Raw genomic sequence first — 17622 nt, forward strand, 5'->3', positions numbered from 1 at the left:
TCCCTTTAAATTGAAAGAATCCTTTAAGGAGTGCCTCTGTCCAGGATGTGGGAGAACCTTCAATGCCACCCCTAGTGCAGACGGCAGCCCCTTTCTCAATACAATGGACCTCCAATGGTGGGGCATGGTGGGCCTGTCGTCCCAGCTCTTTGGGAGGCTGAGGCTGGTGGATCACCTGAGGTCAGGAGTTTGAGACAAGCCTGGCCAACAGTGAAACCCCATCTCTACTAAAAAAAAAAATACAAAAATTAGCTGGGTATGGTGGCAAGTGCCTGTAGTTCCAGCTACTTGGAAGGCTGAGGCCAGGAGAATGGCTTGAACTTGGGAGGTGGAGGTTGCAGTGAGCCAAGATGGCACCACTGCACTCCAGCCTGGGCCATAGAGGAAGACTCTGTCTCAAAACAAAACAAAACAAAACAAAACAAAACAAAACAAAACAAAACAAAACAAAACACAAAACAAAACAATGGACCTCCAAAATATCAGGGAGCCATCAGGGATATCTGATGTTGCCACGTGTGGAACAGATGTTAGCATCCTGTTTAGGGATGTTTTCTAGCTCACGGTTGGGGCATTTACCATAATGAAACATAAAGTGGGATTCCTGTATGTTCCTTTTTTTTTTTTTTTTCCAGACACAGCTAGTCCCTGTCCTGAGAAGGGAGGTATCAACTAGAAATGGAGAATTTCTGTCAGAAATAGCGAGGTAAAGATGGCAGGAGGAAGAGTGAGGACTCTGGAGACAAACTCATGTGTTGGCTGGGTGAATGTGGGTAAGTTCTTTGGTTTCTGAGTCTGTTTCTGGGTTTATAAAACTATAGAGAAGCTACCTCCCAAGGAGAATTAAGTAAGAGCAGAGCACCTACCTCGACCTCTGCTATTCAGGCGACCTTCGTTCATCACTCCATCCTTCTTCCCCAAAGGTTTTCTGTATGATTTTAACATTCCCTCCCTCATTACTGTCTTCTTTGGGCCACTGGGGCATGAGGGAGGGTAACATCCCACCCCCATGAGCATTTTCAACTGGTGGTGGTGGTATAGCTTGGGAGAGAAGAGATGGGGACGGGGGCCTCAGGGGCCTCTGGAGAACTGCTGCCCCTAGACAACCTCCCGTTCAGCCATGGGGCCCTAGAAATGCCATCTGAGCTTACCTTGGAATACAGAGACACTGAGCATCTTTCTATTCAAGTTCAGGAAACACAACTTGTTCAGAATAGCTTTTGCCTGTTACGGGAAACCGTTGAGTTTGCTTTCAGTTTGCCTCCTCTTATCCTTTATCGAACCCAAACTCTACCTTTTGGCTATGCCCAACCTCTTTTGGTTTCTCACCAGTGCCATTCCTTTTCTCGTCTCTGGACCTTGGCCTGTGCTGCTTCTTCCATTTGGACCCTTCTTTCCCTTGTCTGTGCACCTGGCTAACTCCTTCTCATCCCATGAGTTGGATGTCCCTTTCTCCAAGAAGCTCCCTAACCCCCGACCTGGGTGTTCCTCCTCTGAGCTCCCACACAGAGCTGTGCCCTTCCCCATTGTAACACATATCACAGTGATGAATAAAGGAAAGTGCGATTTCCTCTCTTCTTGGCCTGCCCAGGCTCCATGTGAATGGATACTGTGTTGTCTGTCTCTCTCATGGCACTGTTTGTAGCACCTGGAGTAGCAGCAGGCACACAATAGGCGCTCAGAAGGCACTGTTGAATGGAACTGAATCCTATTGTCCTCTCTGGGGTGGGAGGAAAAAGCAATCATGTAGACAAGTGTCATGAACAGGAAAAGATCAAGGAGAGAAGATGGGAGGCCCGGCGTGGGGGCTCATGCCTGTAATCCCAGCACTTTGGGCGGCCAAGGCGGATGGATCATCTGAAGTCAGGAGTTTGAGACTAGCCTGACCAACATGGCGAAACCCTGTCTCTACCAAAAATACAAAAATTAGCTGGGTGGGGTGGCACATGCCTGTAATCCCTGCTACTCGGGAGGTTGACACAGGAGAATCTCTTGAACCTAGGAGGTGGAGGTTGCAGTGAACTGAGATAGTGCCATTGCACTCCAGCCTGGGCAACAGAGTGAGACTCTGTCTCAAACAAACAAACAAAAAAGATGGGGCAAGCAAGGAGCTTTCATGTGGACCAAAAACAAACAAAAAATCACTCCCTCATCTTAATGAGGGAGGTATGGGCTAGACCGGTAGGTTCTTACAAGGTGGGAAAATGGCCAGAGGTGGCTAGGTAGAGGTCGGAGGCTGCTGTCATTGTGGCCTCAATGCACTTCTATCCCCCTCCTTTCACTCGTGCCCTCCCCTTTGGGCTGTGCCCGCACCCGTGACACACAGGCATTTCCTCCTCCAAGTGGGAGGAAAAAGGAGAATGGAGAATGATGGCATTCTGGGACTGGCTGCTCATTAAAGTGCTCTTTTAATAGCGGATGGAACTGGCTAAAACAAGGTTTCCAGAGAATTTCATTTATTTGTCAGCTGCCTCATTTTGTTACTGAATCAATGAGTTAATGAGCAACGTGGTTGGCCAAAGTTGTCCAAGTTCATGAAGACAGAGGTGTGGTAATTTCCAGGGCTGCCTTTGGGACCTTATCTGTCATTCGGGAGGTTCTTACATTTATCTTATCCTTTGTAAAGATAACTGGGGAGGCCCATTCTGTGGTCTTCTGAGTGACCTCTGGAGAAGCCTACCTGGGCAAACCATGTATCTTCCTCCTTGTAATATTTCCTTTCCCTCCCGCAGCCCTCCCCCTGCCACCGCCCCCATTTCTCAACTCACCACCGAGCTGCTGTGCTTCAGGCCTGGATTTGCACTGACCTCTTAGGAAGCAGAACACCAAGGGCTTCAGTGGCATGTCCCATTATGGGGATGACACGGCCATTAGTAACCATGGAAACCGCCCTTCCCCATGGCTTGTGTGGCTCTACAGGCCTAATTTACAGCCGGCTCTTCCAGATTTGAAGGGGTTATGGGGACCCAAGCACAGTGGCACCTTCCTTTAGCCCTGACAAGGCAAATATCAAGCACTTTCAAAGCCTTTTCCGATTAGAATAACCTCAAGTCTTTGATTCAGTAAATGTGGATACGTATTTTTAAAAAATCCAAAGAGAAAAGGAAAAAAAAAGAGAGAGAGAAAAAGAAACAACCACTTCATGTTTGGTGTTTTTACAGCAACAAACATAAAACACAGAGGGAGGATGTGCTTTCTAACAGTCACAACTAAACTTCAGAATGGACAGGCCTGAAGGCTGGCACCCAAACAGGCCACAGCCAGCGGTGCTGTCCCCTGGGCACAGCCTTACAAATGAGGTTCCATCAGCCCCCATTTTTCTTCCTTTTTCAAAGAACCTTTACAAATAACTCATCAGCTGGGCTCAGTGGCTCATGCCTGTAATCCCAGCATTTTGGGAGGCAGAGGCAAAGGGATTGCTTGAGTCCAGGAGTTTGAGACCAGCCTGGGCAACAAAGTGAGACCTCGCCTCTTCCAAAAATTTAAAATATTAGTTGGGTGTGGTAGCAGGTGCCTGAAGTCCCAGCTACTTAAGAAGCTGAGGTAGGAGGATCGCTTGGGCCCAGGAGTTTGAGGCTGCAATGACCTATGATGGAGCCACTGCACTGCAGCCTGGGTGGCAGAGCAAGACTCTGTCACTAAAAACAAAACAAAACACCAAAACCAAAACCAGACCCTTCCACTACAAGAGTAAGTATATGAGGTAATGCATACCTGAATCAGCTTGATTGAGCCATCCCACTAGGTAAACATATTTCAAAACATCATGTTGTATGTGATCAATATACACCATTCTTATTTGTTAATTACAAGAAAAAGAAGCCACCATCTACGTCAACATCTCTGTACCCTACAATCTATACTAACCCTGGCAACGAAAAGAAAGCAAGCTGCGTTCTCCGCTGCTGCCTGGGTGAGCAAGTGGAATTACCTGTCTAGGCCTGGCCAGCCTCTGCAGGGACGCAGTCGGAGTCCGATTCGGCCAGTTCCACTGCGCCTTCTGCTGCAGCCTGACTCCAGCTATCTGATCTATCTGAGATGGCATCCTCCTCCCCGACCGTCACCTCCACGTAATCCACAACGCTCGACTCCTCGTTCTCGTCGCTGCCCTGGCCGTCCCGGCTGCTGCCCTCTGAGCGGTCTGAGGTGGCCTCTGAGGGCTTTGCTGGCAAACAGTCTTTTGCTGGTTCGCTGCCTACTTTTACCCTGGGTACCAACTTCTCCAAGTCCTCCTCGCAGAGTTTTTTGGGGTCCTTGTAATATTGTGGAACCACGTCACCCCCGTTCTTTGGGCTCTCGGCAATGGGTTTTGTCGCTTTCCTTGCTACGGCATCGTAGCCGTGATCATCTGCCACGGGCTGGTGCTGGTACTGCTCCATCCACTTCACGGTTCCTGTTTTCAGCAAGCATCTGTTCTCCTTGAACCAACGCACTATCTCAGTTCGGACCAGGCCCGTCTTGGCCGCTAACTGGTCGTACTCCTGGGGAGTAGGCCACTGGGTTCTTGCAAACGTGCTCCTCAGGAGATGAACCTGTTCTTGACTTTTTGCAATTGCTGGCGAAGGGCTGGGCAGAGAACTGGTTAACTGGGCACCAGAGAGCTGGTCGAGTCGAGACAGAGCACCGTTGGGGGCTCCCACATCTTGGCCCTTTTTGCCAGACCCCATGGAATCCAAGACAGCTTGTTCCATGCTGTCTCGAAGCTTCCGCCTCTCCGAGAACCAGGAGTCGATCTCTCTCCTGCTCAGCTTGGTCTCCACCCTTAGCCGATCCAGTTCTGCTTGGGTAGGAAAAGAACTTTTCAAAAAGCTGTCTTCCAAGATTTTCACCTGACCCTGTGTTTTCTCTTTGAACTTCTGGGGGGCAAAGTCTGGGTATGCATGGTAGGTGCGACCGTGTCGGGAGGCCGCGATGGCCAACTGGTCTTTGGCAAGGGATTCGCTGGTGATGTGGACGATGCCCCTTTGACACCGATACCGGTGGTCACTGAACCATTTCTTGATCTCGCTCCTGGCAAGGCCAGTCACCTCGATAAGCCGGTAAACCTCAGCATCGTCAGGGAACTGGCTCTGGAGAAAGCTGGCCTTGAGATGTGCTATCTGCTCCTTTGTCTTCTTGCGGTCACTGGCTGGCGTGGGCGGGGGGTTGGCCGCCTTGGGTGGGGGCTCTGGCACCTGAGCGATGTGTGGACGCTTGGGCTCAGGGGCAGCTTGGGGAGTCACCAAAGGTCTCTTCTGGCCGTGGTTGGTGACTCCTGCCACGGCAAGCGTGATGGGGGAGCAAGAGACGGTTGTTGACCCGCTGGTCACCTGAGTCAGCACCAGGCTAGTCTGGCCCAGGATCTGGCACGGTAGAGCCGTCTGGAGGATGGGCTGCGTCACCTTTGTGGGGGCCAACTGGGCAGGCAGCACAGTGATGGTTGGGGGTACTGACTGGATGGTGCCATTGAACATCTTCTTCCGGGCCTCCTCCACCTCTTCTGGGGACCAGCTGATGCCGTGCTTTAAGCGCTGGGTGGCAAACCAGATTCTGATGTGCTCCTCTGGGTGTTTGGAGGCAGCCGTCAGCCAGGACAACTCAGCCTGGGTCGGGTAAGGAAACTTGTTGAAAGAGTTGATCATCGTGGCATTTGTATCCAGGGCAGAGTTGTATTTGGTAGTATTTAGTGGGACGGGGACCTTGGGCACAAGGTTGATATTTGGTGGCAGCTGTACAGAAGGCATGACGTGTCCTAATGTGTCTTGGAGGAGCTCCACACCTCCGAGTCTCGAGAGGATCTCAGCTGTGTCTGTCACCAGGCGGGCGGTCCCTTCCACGTGGTTCTCGGGGGTGATCTCCTCGGGCTTCTTGAGCACCTTCTTGGCATCCGCTTTTGGTTTTCCGGGCTTCATGATGGGGGTTTTACTCACCGAGATCCCAGAATCACTGTCACCAGTTCCAGGGCCGCTGGTGGTGATGGACACGACATGGTTGGCGGCTTCGATGGACTGTTCCAAGACAGTTTGATTATTGCGCTTAATTAACTTCAGCTTGAAGTTGGCCTCCCCGGGATGGAACTTGGAGTTGTGGTCGGACAGGGAGTCGTACTTTTTGGTTGTGAAGTTACATTCTGCACACACGTAAAGGGGGTTGAGAATCACGTTGGGATGCTGCATGTCGACGTGCTCCGTGAACTCGTTCAGGTTTTGCGTGGAGTAGGGGCAGTATTTGCACTCATAACCACCTTGGAGTTTTTTGGACTGGCTTTCTCCCGTAGATTTCACCTCTATCACTTCATTTTCTTTGGAAGAGTTTTCAAGTTCTGCTGCCCAACTGTCCTTGGCCATGTCAGGCTGTGGTGTGCCGATTCCCTTCTCTTTGGCCCCGTCTACCTCCTCGGGCACATCTTGTTCTACTACTTGTGATGTCCGAACCATGCACGGAGTTGTAGATTTTCGTTTGCTAGCCATGCTGCCTGTCTGTGTGCAATGGCTTAGTTTTGGAGGGGGGTAGGGAGGGGATGGTGATATTCTTGGAACGAATAAGGTGAAGGGCTTTTGGCTTTATTCTCCCTCAAATGGCTTTGGCTTTCCTTGTATGCTGAAGTCTACTGTTTGAGTTTTCAGAATGATTTCAGCACAGAAAATTGCAATGGCACCAACCACTAAACACACCAGGAAGCATCATATCTGTGGGCAAGAACAAAGACAGGGTCAGTGTCTCTTCACAAGGCAAAAGAAACTGGCACTTCTTTATGAGTTTTCCCATGACCCATCCCAACTGGCACCCAAATCAAACACCTATGTATGCCCAGATGGCGTGAAAGTGCTTATAAACAAGAAAGATTGCATTATTTTTCTCTTCCTTTTTTTGGGAAGGAGGTGAAAACAGGTCCAAACCAAGCAAAGGTGGATGAGGGTCACCATTTCATGTTTAGAGACAAAGGAATACAGGAAAGGTAGACAGGTACTAAAATCTTCTGAAGTGGTGAGAGGGAATGTCGCAGATGGTGTGCTTGCAAGCCACTTTTAGATACGGTACCTCGGAAGTCAGACGTGTCCCCAGGGCTAGCAAGTGAAATTTATCCAGGCGTTAGAAAACAGATAAGAACATTTTGCTTATCATAAAGGCAAAATCACAATAGAAAATCCAGAAAACGCAGAAAAGTATAAAAGAAAAAAAAAAAGCAATCACCCCCCAATATTGTAGTTTTATTGTTCGTCTCACTTAAACAGTTTCCCATTTCCAAAAATAGTGAGCAAAATGATGATTTTAAAAATCATTATTTCATCACATGGTGAAATCGTCAGGCATGGTCTATCCCTACAATGTAATAACATGCATTATAGGGATATACCACACATGATGTGTTCAGCCATTGGACTTCTTTTGTAAAATTTTATTTTAAGTTCCGGGATACATGTGCAGAATGTGCAGGTTTGTTACATAGGTGTACATGTGCCACGGTGGTTTGCTGCACGTATCAATCTGTCATCTAGGTTTTAAGCCCCGCATGTATTAGGTATATGTCCTAATGCTCTCCCTCCCCTTGTCCCCACCCCCCGACAGGCCCCAGTGTGTGATGTTCCCCTCCCTGTGTCCATGTGTTCTCATTGTTCAGCTCCTACTTATGAGTGAGAACATGTGGTGTTTGGTTTTCTGTTCCTGTGTTAGTTTGCTGAAAATGATGGCTTCCAGCTTCATCCATGTCCCTGTGAAGGACATAAAGTCATTCTTTTTTATAGCAATTGGACTTTTGTTGAACATTTATTTCCAGTTTTTGACTCTTATCAACAAAACTGCAGTGAATACCCTTAATCCTTATTTCTGATAACTACCTTTGGATGGATGCCTAGAAGTGGTTCTCTTGACCCATATATATGGTAGAGTATTGGCCTCAGTTGGCCTTTTCTTTGGTAGTGTATGAGAGGGCTTGATTCACAATCCAGCCTAGGTAAAATACTACTGTTAAAAAGCCTTGCTGATTAGATAGGGAAAAACAGTTTTTTGGATTTTTGTTTGTTTCTGAGATAGAGTCTGGCTCAGTCACCCGGGCTGGAGTGCAGTGGCACAATTCTAGCTCACTGCAACCTCTATCTCCCGGGCTCAAGCAATCCTCCTGCCTCAGCCTCCCGAGCAGCTGGAACTATAGGCACACACCACCATGCCCAGCTAATCATTTTATTTTTATTTTTAGTAGAGACACGGTTTTGCCATGTTGTCCAGGGATTTTGCCATGTTGTCCAGGCTGGTCTCCAACACCTGGGCTCAAGTTGTCTACCTGCTTCTGTCTCCCAAAGTGCTGGGATCATGGGCATAAGCCTTGCCTGGCCAAGAAAACTCTTTTAATATGCTTGTATGCTTTTCTTGATTTACAATAAGGTTTAATTGTTTTCAAAGATTTGCTCACTATTTATATTCTTTTGTAAATTGTCTGCTTATGTCATTTTTATATTTTGATGTTCTGTGGTTTTTATTTTATTATGAATTTGCAAGAGTTCTCTTTACATAAATAATACTAATGCTTTACTTAGTTTGTTGCAAAACTTTCTTCAGTCTATCATTTACCTTTTTTTTTTTTTGGTGAGACAAAATTTTGCTCTTGTGGCCCGGGCTGGAGTACAATGGCATGATCTTGGCTTACCACATCTGCTTCCCAGGTTCAAATGATTCTCCTGCCTCAGTCTCCCGAGTAGCAGGATTACAGGCATGCACCATCATGCCAGGCTAATTTTGTATTTTTAGTAGAGATGGGGTTTCTTCATGTTGGTCAGGCTGGTCTCGAACTTCTGACCTCAGGTGATCTGCCTGCCTCGGCCTCCCAAAGTGCTAGGATTACAGGCGTGAACCACCATGCCTGGCCCTATCATTTGTCTTTCAGTTGTGCATATTATATACATTTTAAATGTTTAACATGTAGAAATTTTAATTTTTAGCTAATAAATTTACCAATTTTTTTCTCTTGTAGCCTCCTCCATTGTGATTTTATATTTATGAAGTGATTCCCTGTCTTGATAGCTGAAATACATTCATCTACATTTTCTTAAGAATGTTTTAACTTTATTTTTGCATTTAACTCATCTGGTATTGAATTTATCTTGGGTTAAGCTGTAAGACAATTCTAACCATTTTTCTTGAGAGTTACCAACCATCTCAGCAGCATGCATTATTATTTCCTTTCTAACTAATTTTTGAGCAACCTCTTTTATCATACACCAATTTTGTATCTACTAGGGTTGGTTCTGGGTTATCTAATCTGTGTATTGATCTAGCTATTGAGTACTGCACTTATGCCTTGCTTCTAAAACAACTTCCCACGGGCCTGGGTTTGAGTCCCACTGAAGAGAAGGCATAAAGGCCGAAATGAAGAACTTATTTTCACAAACAACTCTGAGAGTCTAGGCCCACGTCCACCTGCTTAGGGGCTCAGGTGACACAGTTGAGCAGGGCTTGGGAGAGGGCCATTCCCCCACTGGTGAACCCAGAACCTGGCCCCTCTAAGATGAAAGCACCGGCATGTGTAGACTGGTCAAATTCATCAGCAGTGGGGTGCAGGCTCCTCGGACAGCAGTGAGGAGAGGACAGGGGCAAACCAGAGAAGAGGGCAGCTGCTTCTTTTTATTGACCATGCTTAAACTGCCACCTCCAGCCTCCACCTGCTGTGATCTTCAGGTCTTGATCTCACCTCTCAAATACTTTCCACACCTCCAGAGTTCATCTCCAGCAATGGCCCCACCAAGACCAGGCAAGCTCCGGCCCCGGCTCCTCTCTCCCACCGCCCTTCACACTCCAGTGGCTCTGTCAGGACCTCACTCCCCTCACAGCGCCTCTGCCAGAACATCCCACCCTGAGAGAGTGGCTTGGTTTTAAGGTCTCCATTGAAAAGTCATCCTCCCACAGGGAGGCTTTTGCTGACAGCCGCCCCTCTGCAAAATAATGCCTCCCCAGCACTCTCCATTTCCTCACCCTGCGTGGCTTTCTTCACGGCACTCTTCAATAGCTGACATCATACTTTGATGTTTTGTGGTTAAAAGAGGAACAAGTTTCCATCCACTTGTTCATCATTTGCATCTCCCTCCAGAACCATTCTGCCCAATATGGTAGCCACTAGCCACATGTGGCCTTTGAGTTTAATTAAAATGAAATAGGATTAAAAATTCAGTACCACAGTCATGCTAGTCACATTCCCAGTGCTCAAGGAGCAAATGTGGCTGGTGGCTATTGTCTAATACAGCAAAGAACATTTCTGTCATGGTGGGAAGTCATATTGGACAGCACCATTCAAGAACAGAAACTCCATCAAGGCAGAAAGGTTTTTTTTTTTGAGATGGAGTCTTGCTCTGTTGCCCAGGCTGGAGTGCAATGGCACAATCTTGTCTCACTGCAACCTCTGCTTCCCAGTTCAAGCGATTTTCCTGACTTAGCCTCTCAAGAAGTTGGGACCACATGCATAAGCCACCACGCCTGAACTAATTTTTTTTTTTTTTTTTTTCAAAGATAGGATTTCACCCTGTTGCTCAGGCTGGTCTCGAACTCCTGGGCTCAAGTCATCCACTTGCCTCCATCTCCCAAAGTGCTAGGATTATAGGTGTGAGCCACCACACCCAGCATCACAAATTAAATTAACAAATTAAATTAACAACAGACATGTGAACATGTGTGTTGGGGTTACATGAGTGGAGGAACTCTGTAAGGGAAGGGAGATTCTACAGTTCTGTGGGGAGTACTATTAACACAGCAGAATGTGGCTAAATTTGCACCCACTGGCCAAAGGGCTTGGGACATTTGAGTTAAAATTTTCAAAACAGAGGGGGAAAGACACTTTCCTCCTGCAGAAAAAAGGCATCAGGCAGGAGCAGACTCAGGGGAGGGAATATCTTTTTTACCGAAACTTCCCATATCCTGCATTATTTAAATCTGTTGACAAGTGAGTCCCTGAAATGAGGTGAATAGCGGTAAAATGGCCTGGAAGGTTCTCAGTGTTTCAAAAACTGTGGCTGAAAATAAAAGCATCTTTTAAAACTCATTCAGCAACCAGGAGTCCAAACCAAAGAAGATGAAAAAGAAGAAAAGAGGAAGGAAGAAAAGAGAGAAGGAGGAGAGCTCAGAAAACACAGAGCCTTTTGAGAATCTATTTCTTAGGGTTCTCTTGGTGGATCTGCAAGAAACATGGCCTTTAGAAGGATGACCCTGGCACCAGGGATTGGGTGTCTGAAGGGAAGTAGCATGTTGGCATCTGTCATTTTGAAAGCCTGTGAGCCACCAGCAAGGTGAGGACCAGCACCATGAAGCCAGGTACTTGCTGGAATGAAGGCTAAATTGTTTTGAGCAAAGTCTTTGGGTCCGATATGCCCAGGTCAAAGTTAGCAAAAATAAAAAATAAGTGAATGAATACATAAAATGCATGATAAGAATAAACTCTAACACAGTCCCTTCCATAGTGAGTGCCACGTGTCCCAGCAGACCTGCTGCAAGTCGTGGTTCTTGCCCTGGGCCAGTGTCTCAGCACGTCTGAACTGGGCACAGTCACGTCCTGTGCCAACCTGAAAACACTTAAAGGGAGCAGGGAGTTCTCTCTTGGGCTACACCAACCAGGGCCCAGCAGTGGGGAGACTCCAGCCAGTCATCATTGCATCCCCTGTCTGACGATTTCAGGCGCGTTCAGGGTAGTATGGCTGTAGACAGACCATCCCTTATCTGGAGCAAGAAACATCCCTGCCCTCGGGAGGTTGCCTGAACAAGTCAGAACTAAGCACACTTGTTTAAGATTCTGGTTCCCAAGAGAAGGGAGGGGAGGTAAGACAGCTGTTCTCTGCGTTGCCCCTCTCTGTCTGAAGTCCTGGTCCTCATGGGATACCCGAGAGTATGACAAGCACTGTCACATGGAAAGGAACCCGGAGCTCCAAATACACCCTTGCTGCCTTTACATGTTTTTGATCTTGACTCAGTTTTCCTTTTATCCACTGCAGCATTTGCTATGCACCTCAAAGAAACCCTAACCATAATGAGACCATAACAACGCCTTGGAATAAATTGCCTTGGAATACATGCCTTTTTTTGTTTGTTTGTTTGTTTTGCAGAGACAAGGTTTATATAAAAGAGAAATGACCAGTCTACATAGACAATGACAAAGAGGCCATTTCTGGTGTCTGTGCAAGGCTCTCCCCTTCGCCACGAGGTGCTTCTTCCATCATTACCTTCCCTGTTGCAAGTGGAATGCAATTCAATTAGACCCTTGCTTACTGAGTATGAGTATGAGCCAGTACCCTGGGAACAGCTAGGGGCGCAAAGATGAAGACACCATAGCTCTGTCCTCAAGGAGTTCGTAGCTGGTATATTAGTTTGCTAGGGCTGCCATGACAAAATACCGCAGACTGGGTGGCTTTAGACAACAGAATTTATTCTCTCACAGTTTTGGAGGCTGGAAGTCTGAGATCAAGGTGCCAGCAGGGTTGGGTTCTTCGGGTGCCTCTCTCCTTGGCTTGGAGATGACCGTCTTCCTCCTGTGTGTTTCTGAGGTCTTCCCTCTGTGGGAGTCTGTTTCCTAAACTCCTCTTGTTATAATGACACCAGTTATAATGAATTAGGGCCCACCCTAATGACCTCATGTAACCTTGAAGTTAGAGTAATTAATTACCTTAATTATCCTATCTCCAAATACAGTCACATTCGGAGGCATGGGGGATTAGGACCTCAACATATGGATTTTAGGGGAGCATAGCTCATCCTACAACAGTTGGGCAGGGCACCGCCATCTAAACACCCTTTGATGGCACACAAAGTGACTGGTTCAGACAGTCAACAAACACTGATAGGGCATCTAGTGGTGCCAGATGCTGTTCTAGTTGCAGAGGATACAGTGGTGGATGGACAGAAATTGTGGCTCGTGGAGAACTCACCATGGGGAAGAGTAAGGCAGGGAACACATTAAAAGTGTAGAGCGGGGCCACCTGTGGTTTTGAGCAGGGTGGTCAGGGACTTCCTCCTTGAGAAGGTAACAGTGGAACATATGGATGTTGCAAATACAAGAAGGAGAAAGAGTTTGTGAAACAAAGAGGAGGCTGTACTTAATTTTATAGGGCAGGGTTGGGGGAGGATAGATAAAGTCTTTCCAGGGGAGGTAACTTTCCTTTTCTTAGAAATAAAATGGTAATAGCTACTATTAATGAAAATTCTCCATGCTTTCTTGGTGAGTCTTCACAACTCTGCAGAGCAGGTGTGACTACCCTCAATCTGCAGATGAAAGAACCAAGACCAGAGAGGGTAAGTGTCTTACCTAAGGTCACACCGCTAGTTCATGGCAGAGCTGGGATTTGACCAAAGTCTGTCCAAACCCTGTGCTCTTGGCACACCACCACAGAGCCTCTCCTGGATAAGCAGGGCTTCAAAGGGGGAGTAGAGTTCTGGGAGGTAGAGGAAAGTGAGAGTGACTCCTATCAAAGGAACCTAGTCTTCCCAGGCTGAGCAGATAGCATGAGCAAGTTAGAAGGCAGGAAAACATCGGAGGAATGACAAGGACTGAAGGTAAGGGGCAGGGGTGTGAGGGCAGAGGCAGGGAGGAGGCTGAACAACTTAGGTTGGGGCTAGATGGCGAAGAGTCTGGAATGCTGAGCCAGGGAGCTGGGATTTTGGTCTGCAGGCAAGGTAGGGTGAAAGCCTTTTGGGCAGGGTCTGGGAAACAGAGGGGTCTTGGATTCAAGGTGTGGGGTGGGGCTGGCAGGAAAAGAGGTACATCAATGAAGAACAAACCCTCAAACCAGGCAGCTGAACAATAATCGCAGCTAACCCCCAATGAAATGGTCAAGGCCCAGGCTGCCGAGATATCCTTCCCTTCCACCTCCAAGTTTCTCCTTTAAGCAGATGCTGGGAGCTGTTCACTTTTCATCTGGAACTTTCTCCCATTTGGTTTGGCCTCTCTTCCCCACCACGGAATGGCTGAACAGTTGGGGTTTGTATGTCACAGCTCTGATTCTCCCTTAATCAATTCCCCAACAATAATGACAGCCAACATTCACCAAAGCCTTAGTGTATCCTAAGTGCTAAGTTTCACTTCTCAGAAACCCTACGTGGACACTAAGGCTCAGAGAGGTTAAGGCGCTTGATCAAGGTCACACAGCCTGGAGCAGTAAAACTGGGATATGAACTTTATGTGTAGACCTGGGATTGTGCTAAAATACAGATGCTGATTCAGTGTGTCTGGCGTAGGGCCTAGGACTGTGCTTTTTTTTTGAAATGGAATTTCGCTCTTTTGCCTAGGCTGGAGTACAGTGGCGCAATCTCAGCTCACTGCAACCTTCACACTCTGGGCTCAAGCGATTCTCCTGCCTCAGCCTCCCGAGTAGCTGGGATTATAGGCATGTGCCACCATGCCTGGCTAATTTTTGTATTTTTAGTAGAGACGGGGTTTTGCCATGTTGGCCAGGCTGGTCTCGAACTCCTGACCTCAGGTGATCCACCCACCTCGGCCTCCCAAAGTGCTGGGATTACAGGTGTGAGCCACTGCGCCTGGCCATGACTGTGCCTTTCTAACAGGCTCCTAGGTAAGGATGCTACTACGCAGGTGTGGCAAGCTTTAAGGTACAGGGCTCTGTAAGGCTCCCCAAGAAGCACCCTCCTCTGTATCCTTTGTTCTTTCTCCTTCCCACCATCAGTTCCAGAGACAGGTGGTGGCATTTCCTGACCTTTCCCTGCAAGTGACCTGCAGTCCCTGGGAGAAGAAAAAAATGGATCAAACTGCCACAGCAGCCCCTGGAAACTTCTCAAGGTGGCTGGCTCACAGTCTGGCTGTCAGGATGGTACATGGCTCTGCTCTTGACCTCCCTAGGGAGGCATCTGGGGGAGGTGAGGAGTCAGACTGTAGAGGCCTCCTGCAGCGGTGGATCTCTAGCGCTTGAGGGTTCAGAAGCCAGAGGGAGCTGCAGAACCTGGATCCCAGGGGTCTATCCAGAGGGCGGCAGTGCTCTGAGCCCAGGGAATGCTCAAGAGCTGCTCGCTCTCAGGGAATCACACCTCCGGGCTTTGACAGGGATGCCACGTCTCATGGCAGAGCTTTTCACTGGGGCTGTCAGAAGAAATAACAGGGCTGTCTGGGAGCTTTCAAAGGAAGCATCTTGTCAAGACATCAAAACCAAAAAGGATGCTTTTAGCTTTGTGGGGTCTTCTGACAGGGCTGTTAACAGATTCTGCCTCAGTTCATCAAGGGTAGATCTTTTTCGAGGGGGTGGGGGCAGGAATTGTTCCTTTGTGTTTTAAAATCACAACATGACACCCACCCAGAAGGCATTTTGCTGGGTAGATATGTTGTGGCAATGGTGGTGGGTGGGGGCAGGGCAGGAGGAATTAGGAATTAGATGCTACAAAGCGGAGGGCCAGGGCTTTGCTCTGAGCTCCAGCAACCCAGCTCTCTTCTCATCCGTTTCCATTCTTGTCTCCATTTTTCTCATCTGTTAAACAAAATTGCCTCTGAGAGGCCACTGGTGACCAAGAGTGAATTCCTGAGTTTTCTGATTTTTCCCCATTTTATCTTAAATCCAAATTTGAATTTTGGGGTTGGGCCTATAATGTGGCTTCCAAACCATCACACATCACCTGGAGGGCTTTTTGTAAAAATACCATTCACAAACCTCAGTCCAGAGTTACTACACCCAAGCCTCCAGGTGCAGAGCCTGGGAATGTATATTTTTAATCAGAAGTCACGCAACTGCTGTGCAGCCTTGTTTGCTACCTTTGGAATCAAGATATCACTTGGCTTCTTCTAATTCAGAACTGGTTGGGCTGAAACACACTGTCCCATGAAGACACAGAAATGTTCATAGCTGCTTTTTTTTTTTTATGCTGCAGCTAAAACTACAAACAACCAAAGCTCTCTGCCGTGCCAAAGAGTACAATACTGTATTAATACTCCCAAAGGGAATGACAGACAATTTGGAGGATGAGGTAGAAACGGGGGAAGAATTGTACAAAAGTACAATCCTGGAAAAGAAAACAGAATGCGGGCTGCTTGATAACATAAAACATCTTTATAAACAAGATCCACAGAAAGAGGGTTGGTGATTTGGGAAAGCTGAGATGTAAGAAGCGATTTCCTGTTATCTGTGTCTGTGTTTTAACTTTTTGTATTGCTTAGTTGCTCAAACAGACACATTTTTAAAAAGAAAAGACGGGGTTTGTTGATCAAGGAAACCTAATAGTACTAAAATGTTGTTTACATGCATAATCTTTTAAAACTGTATTCTATTTAGAGACAGGTTCTTACTCTGTCACCCAGGTTGGAGTGGAGTGGCATGATCATGGCTCACTATAACCTCAAACTTCTGGGTTCAAGTGATCCTCCTACTTCAGCCTCCTGAGTAGCTGGGACTACAGGCACATGCCACCATGCCCAGCTTATTAAAACAATTTTTTAAAATTGTAGAGATAGGGGTCTCATTATATTACCCAGCCTGGTTTTAAACTCCTGGGGTCAAGTGATCCCCCTGCCTCAGCCTCCCAAGGTGCTGGGATTACAGGTGGGAGCCACAATACCTGGCTTACATGCATAATCTCTACTATTCCCAGAACACCAACCGATGGCTGTGATCTCCATTTTACAGATGAGGAAACAGAGGCTCAGAGAGGTTCAATGGCTTGCTGAAGAGGGTAGAATCCAGATAATCCTGGCTCCACGCCTGCTGCTTGATCCCTATGATACAAAATTGTTCATTGTTAACAATTCTATTTCCTGATACTGTGTCTATAAATTAGATTTCTCACAAATTCCAAGTGGCCTTGCCTCTCTGGGAGTTTTCAAAGGAGGAAGATTTTAATTGAATTGCGATGTCTTTTTCAACGAGCTGTTCTGAAAAGCTCTTGTTAGGAAGAAAGCTGACATAATCCTTTCTAACCAAAAAAGCTACATCAGTGGCCCATGGAAGTTTGAAGTGAGGTCTGCAGCTACTTCACGCCGCCTGCCGTGTGAGCATCGCCACACATTTGGGTGACACAGGGCCCTGAGAGGAGGCTGGGTGTCCTGCCAGAGGTGGGATGGGGTGGTGGCTTCAGACAGGGTAGTCAGCACTCAGGGGCAGAGTAAGCCACTGATGCCTGAGAAGGTAGACTGGGTCTCGACCCATGTGAACCTGGAGCCCCAAATTTACTCATTTACTCTGAACCAATGAATTCCAAAGCTCTTCAACAGGAAAAGCCTTGGCCTCCAGGGGCCTTGTTCTCCATCAGTGCTCAGCATTAGTACCCACCAGGTCAGTGGAAGTGGGACACAGGCTGAAGCCAGCACCCCCAGTTTGAATCCCGGCTTCATCACTTACTAGGAGTCTACTCTTCTCTGGCCACAGCCTTGTTGCCCACCTCACAACCCCCAAACCCACATGCAAGCCAGAGAATACCAAATGCTGCATGTTAATTCACCATGGCCAATCTCAGTTCCTGCAGCTGTAAAATGGGGTGATCCTTCACCTGCAGAACTGGCCCGAATGGAGACCTCTGACACTGGTATGTTCTGGGACTAATCACAGGGTGACTTTGATTAGTAAGCTAGTGGGAGTGGTGAGGGGATTGGCAAACTGATGTTCAGAAGGACTGCTCCACCCCTTCTCCCATCAGACCCTGTTTTCCTCCACAGCGCCTCTCAGCGGCCGGACGCTATAT

At 47.6% G+C, this 17622-nt stretch overlaps 1 protein-coding gene across 4 annotated transcripts in view; it reads right to left on the reverse strand.

The window, feature by feature from the left end:
* The window catches only part of ZHX2 (zinc fingers and homeoboxes 2), a 192631-nt gene that overhangs the window by 13039 nt on the left and 161970 nt on the right, over positions 1-17622 (reverse strand). The window contains exons 3-4 of one of the 4 annotated variants that reach the window (XM_030937404.1): positions 16546-16660; positions 3932-6668 (exon numbers count right to left, since the gene is read on the reverse strand). In XM_030937404.1, coding sequence (XP_030793264.1) covers positions 3936-6449 — 2514 coding nt within the window. In that variant the 5' untranslated portion in view covers positions 6450-6668; positions 16546-16660 and the 3' untranslated portion in view covers positions 3932-3935. Of the gene's footprint in view, positions 1-3931; positions 6669-16503; positions 16661-17622 lie in introns of all 4 variants that reach the window. The other 3 variants (XM_030937403.1, XM_030937402.1, XM_010363871.2) reach the window with 3 other exon arrangements.

Source organism: Rhinopithecus roxellana, chromosome 9 (genome assembly GCF_007565055.1).
Source record: "Rhinopithecus roxellana isolate Shanxi Qingling chromosome 9, ASM756505v1, whole genome shotgun sequence".
Taxonomy (NCBI): Eukaryota; Metazoa; Chordata; class Mammalia; order Primates; family Cercopithecidae; genus Rhinopithecus; species Rhinopithecus roxellana.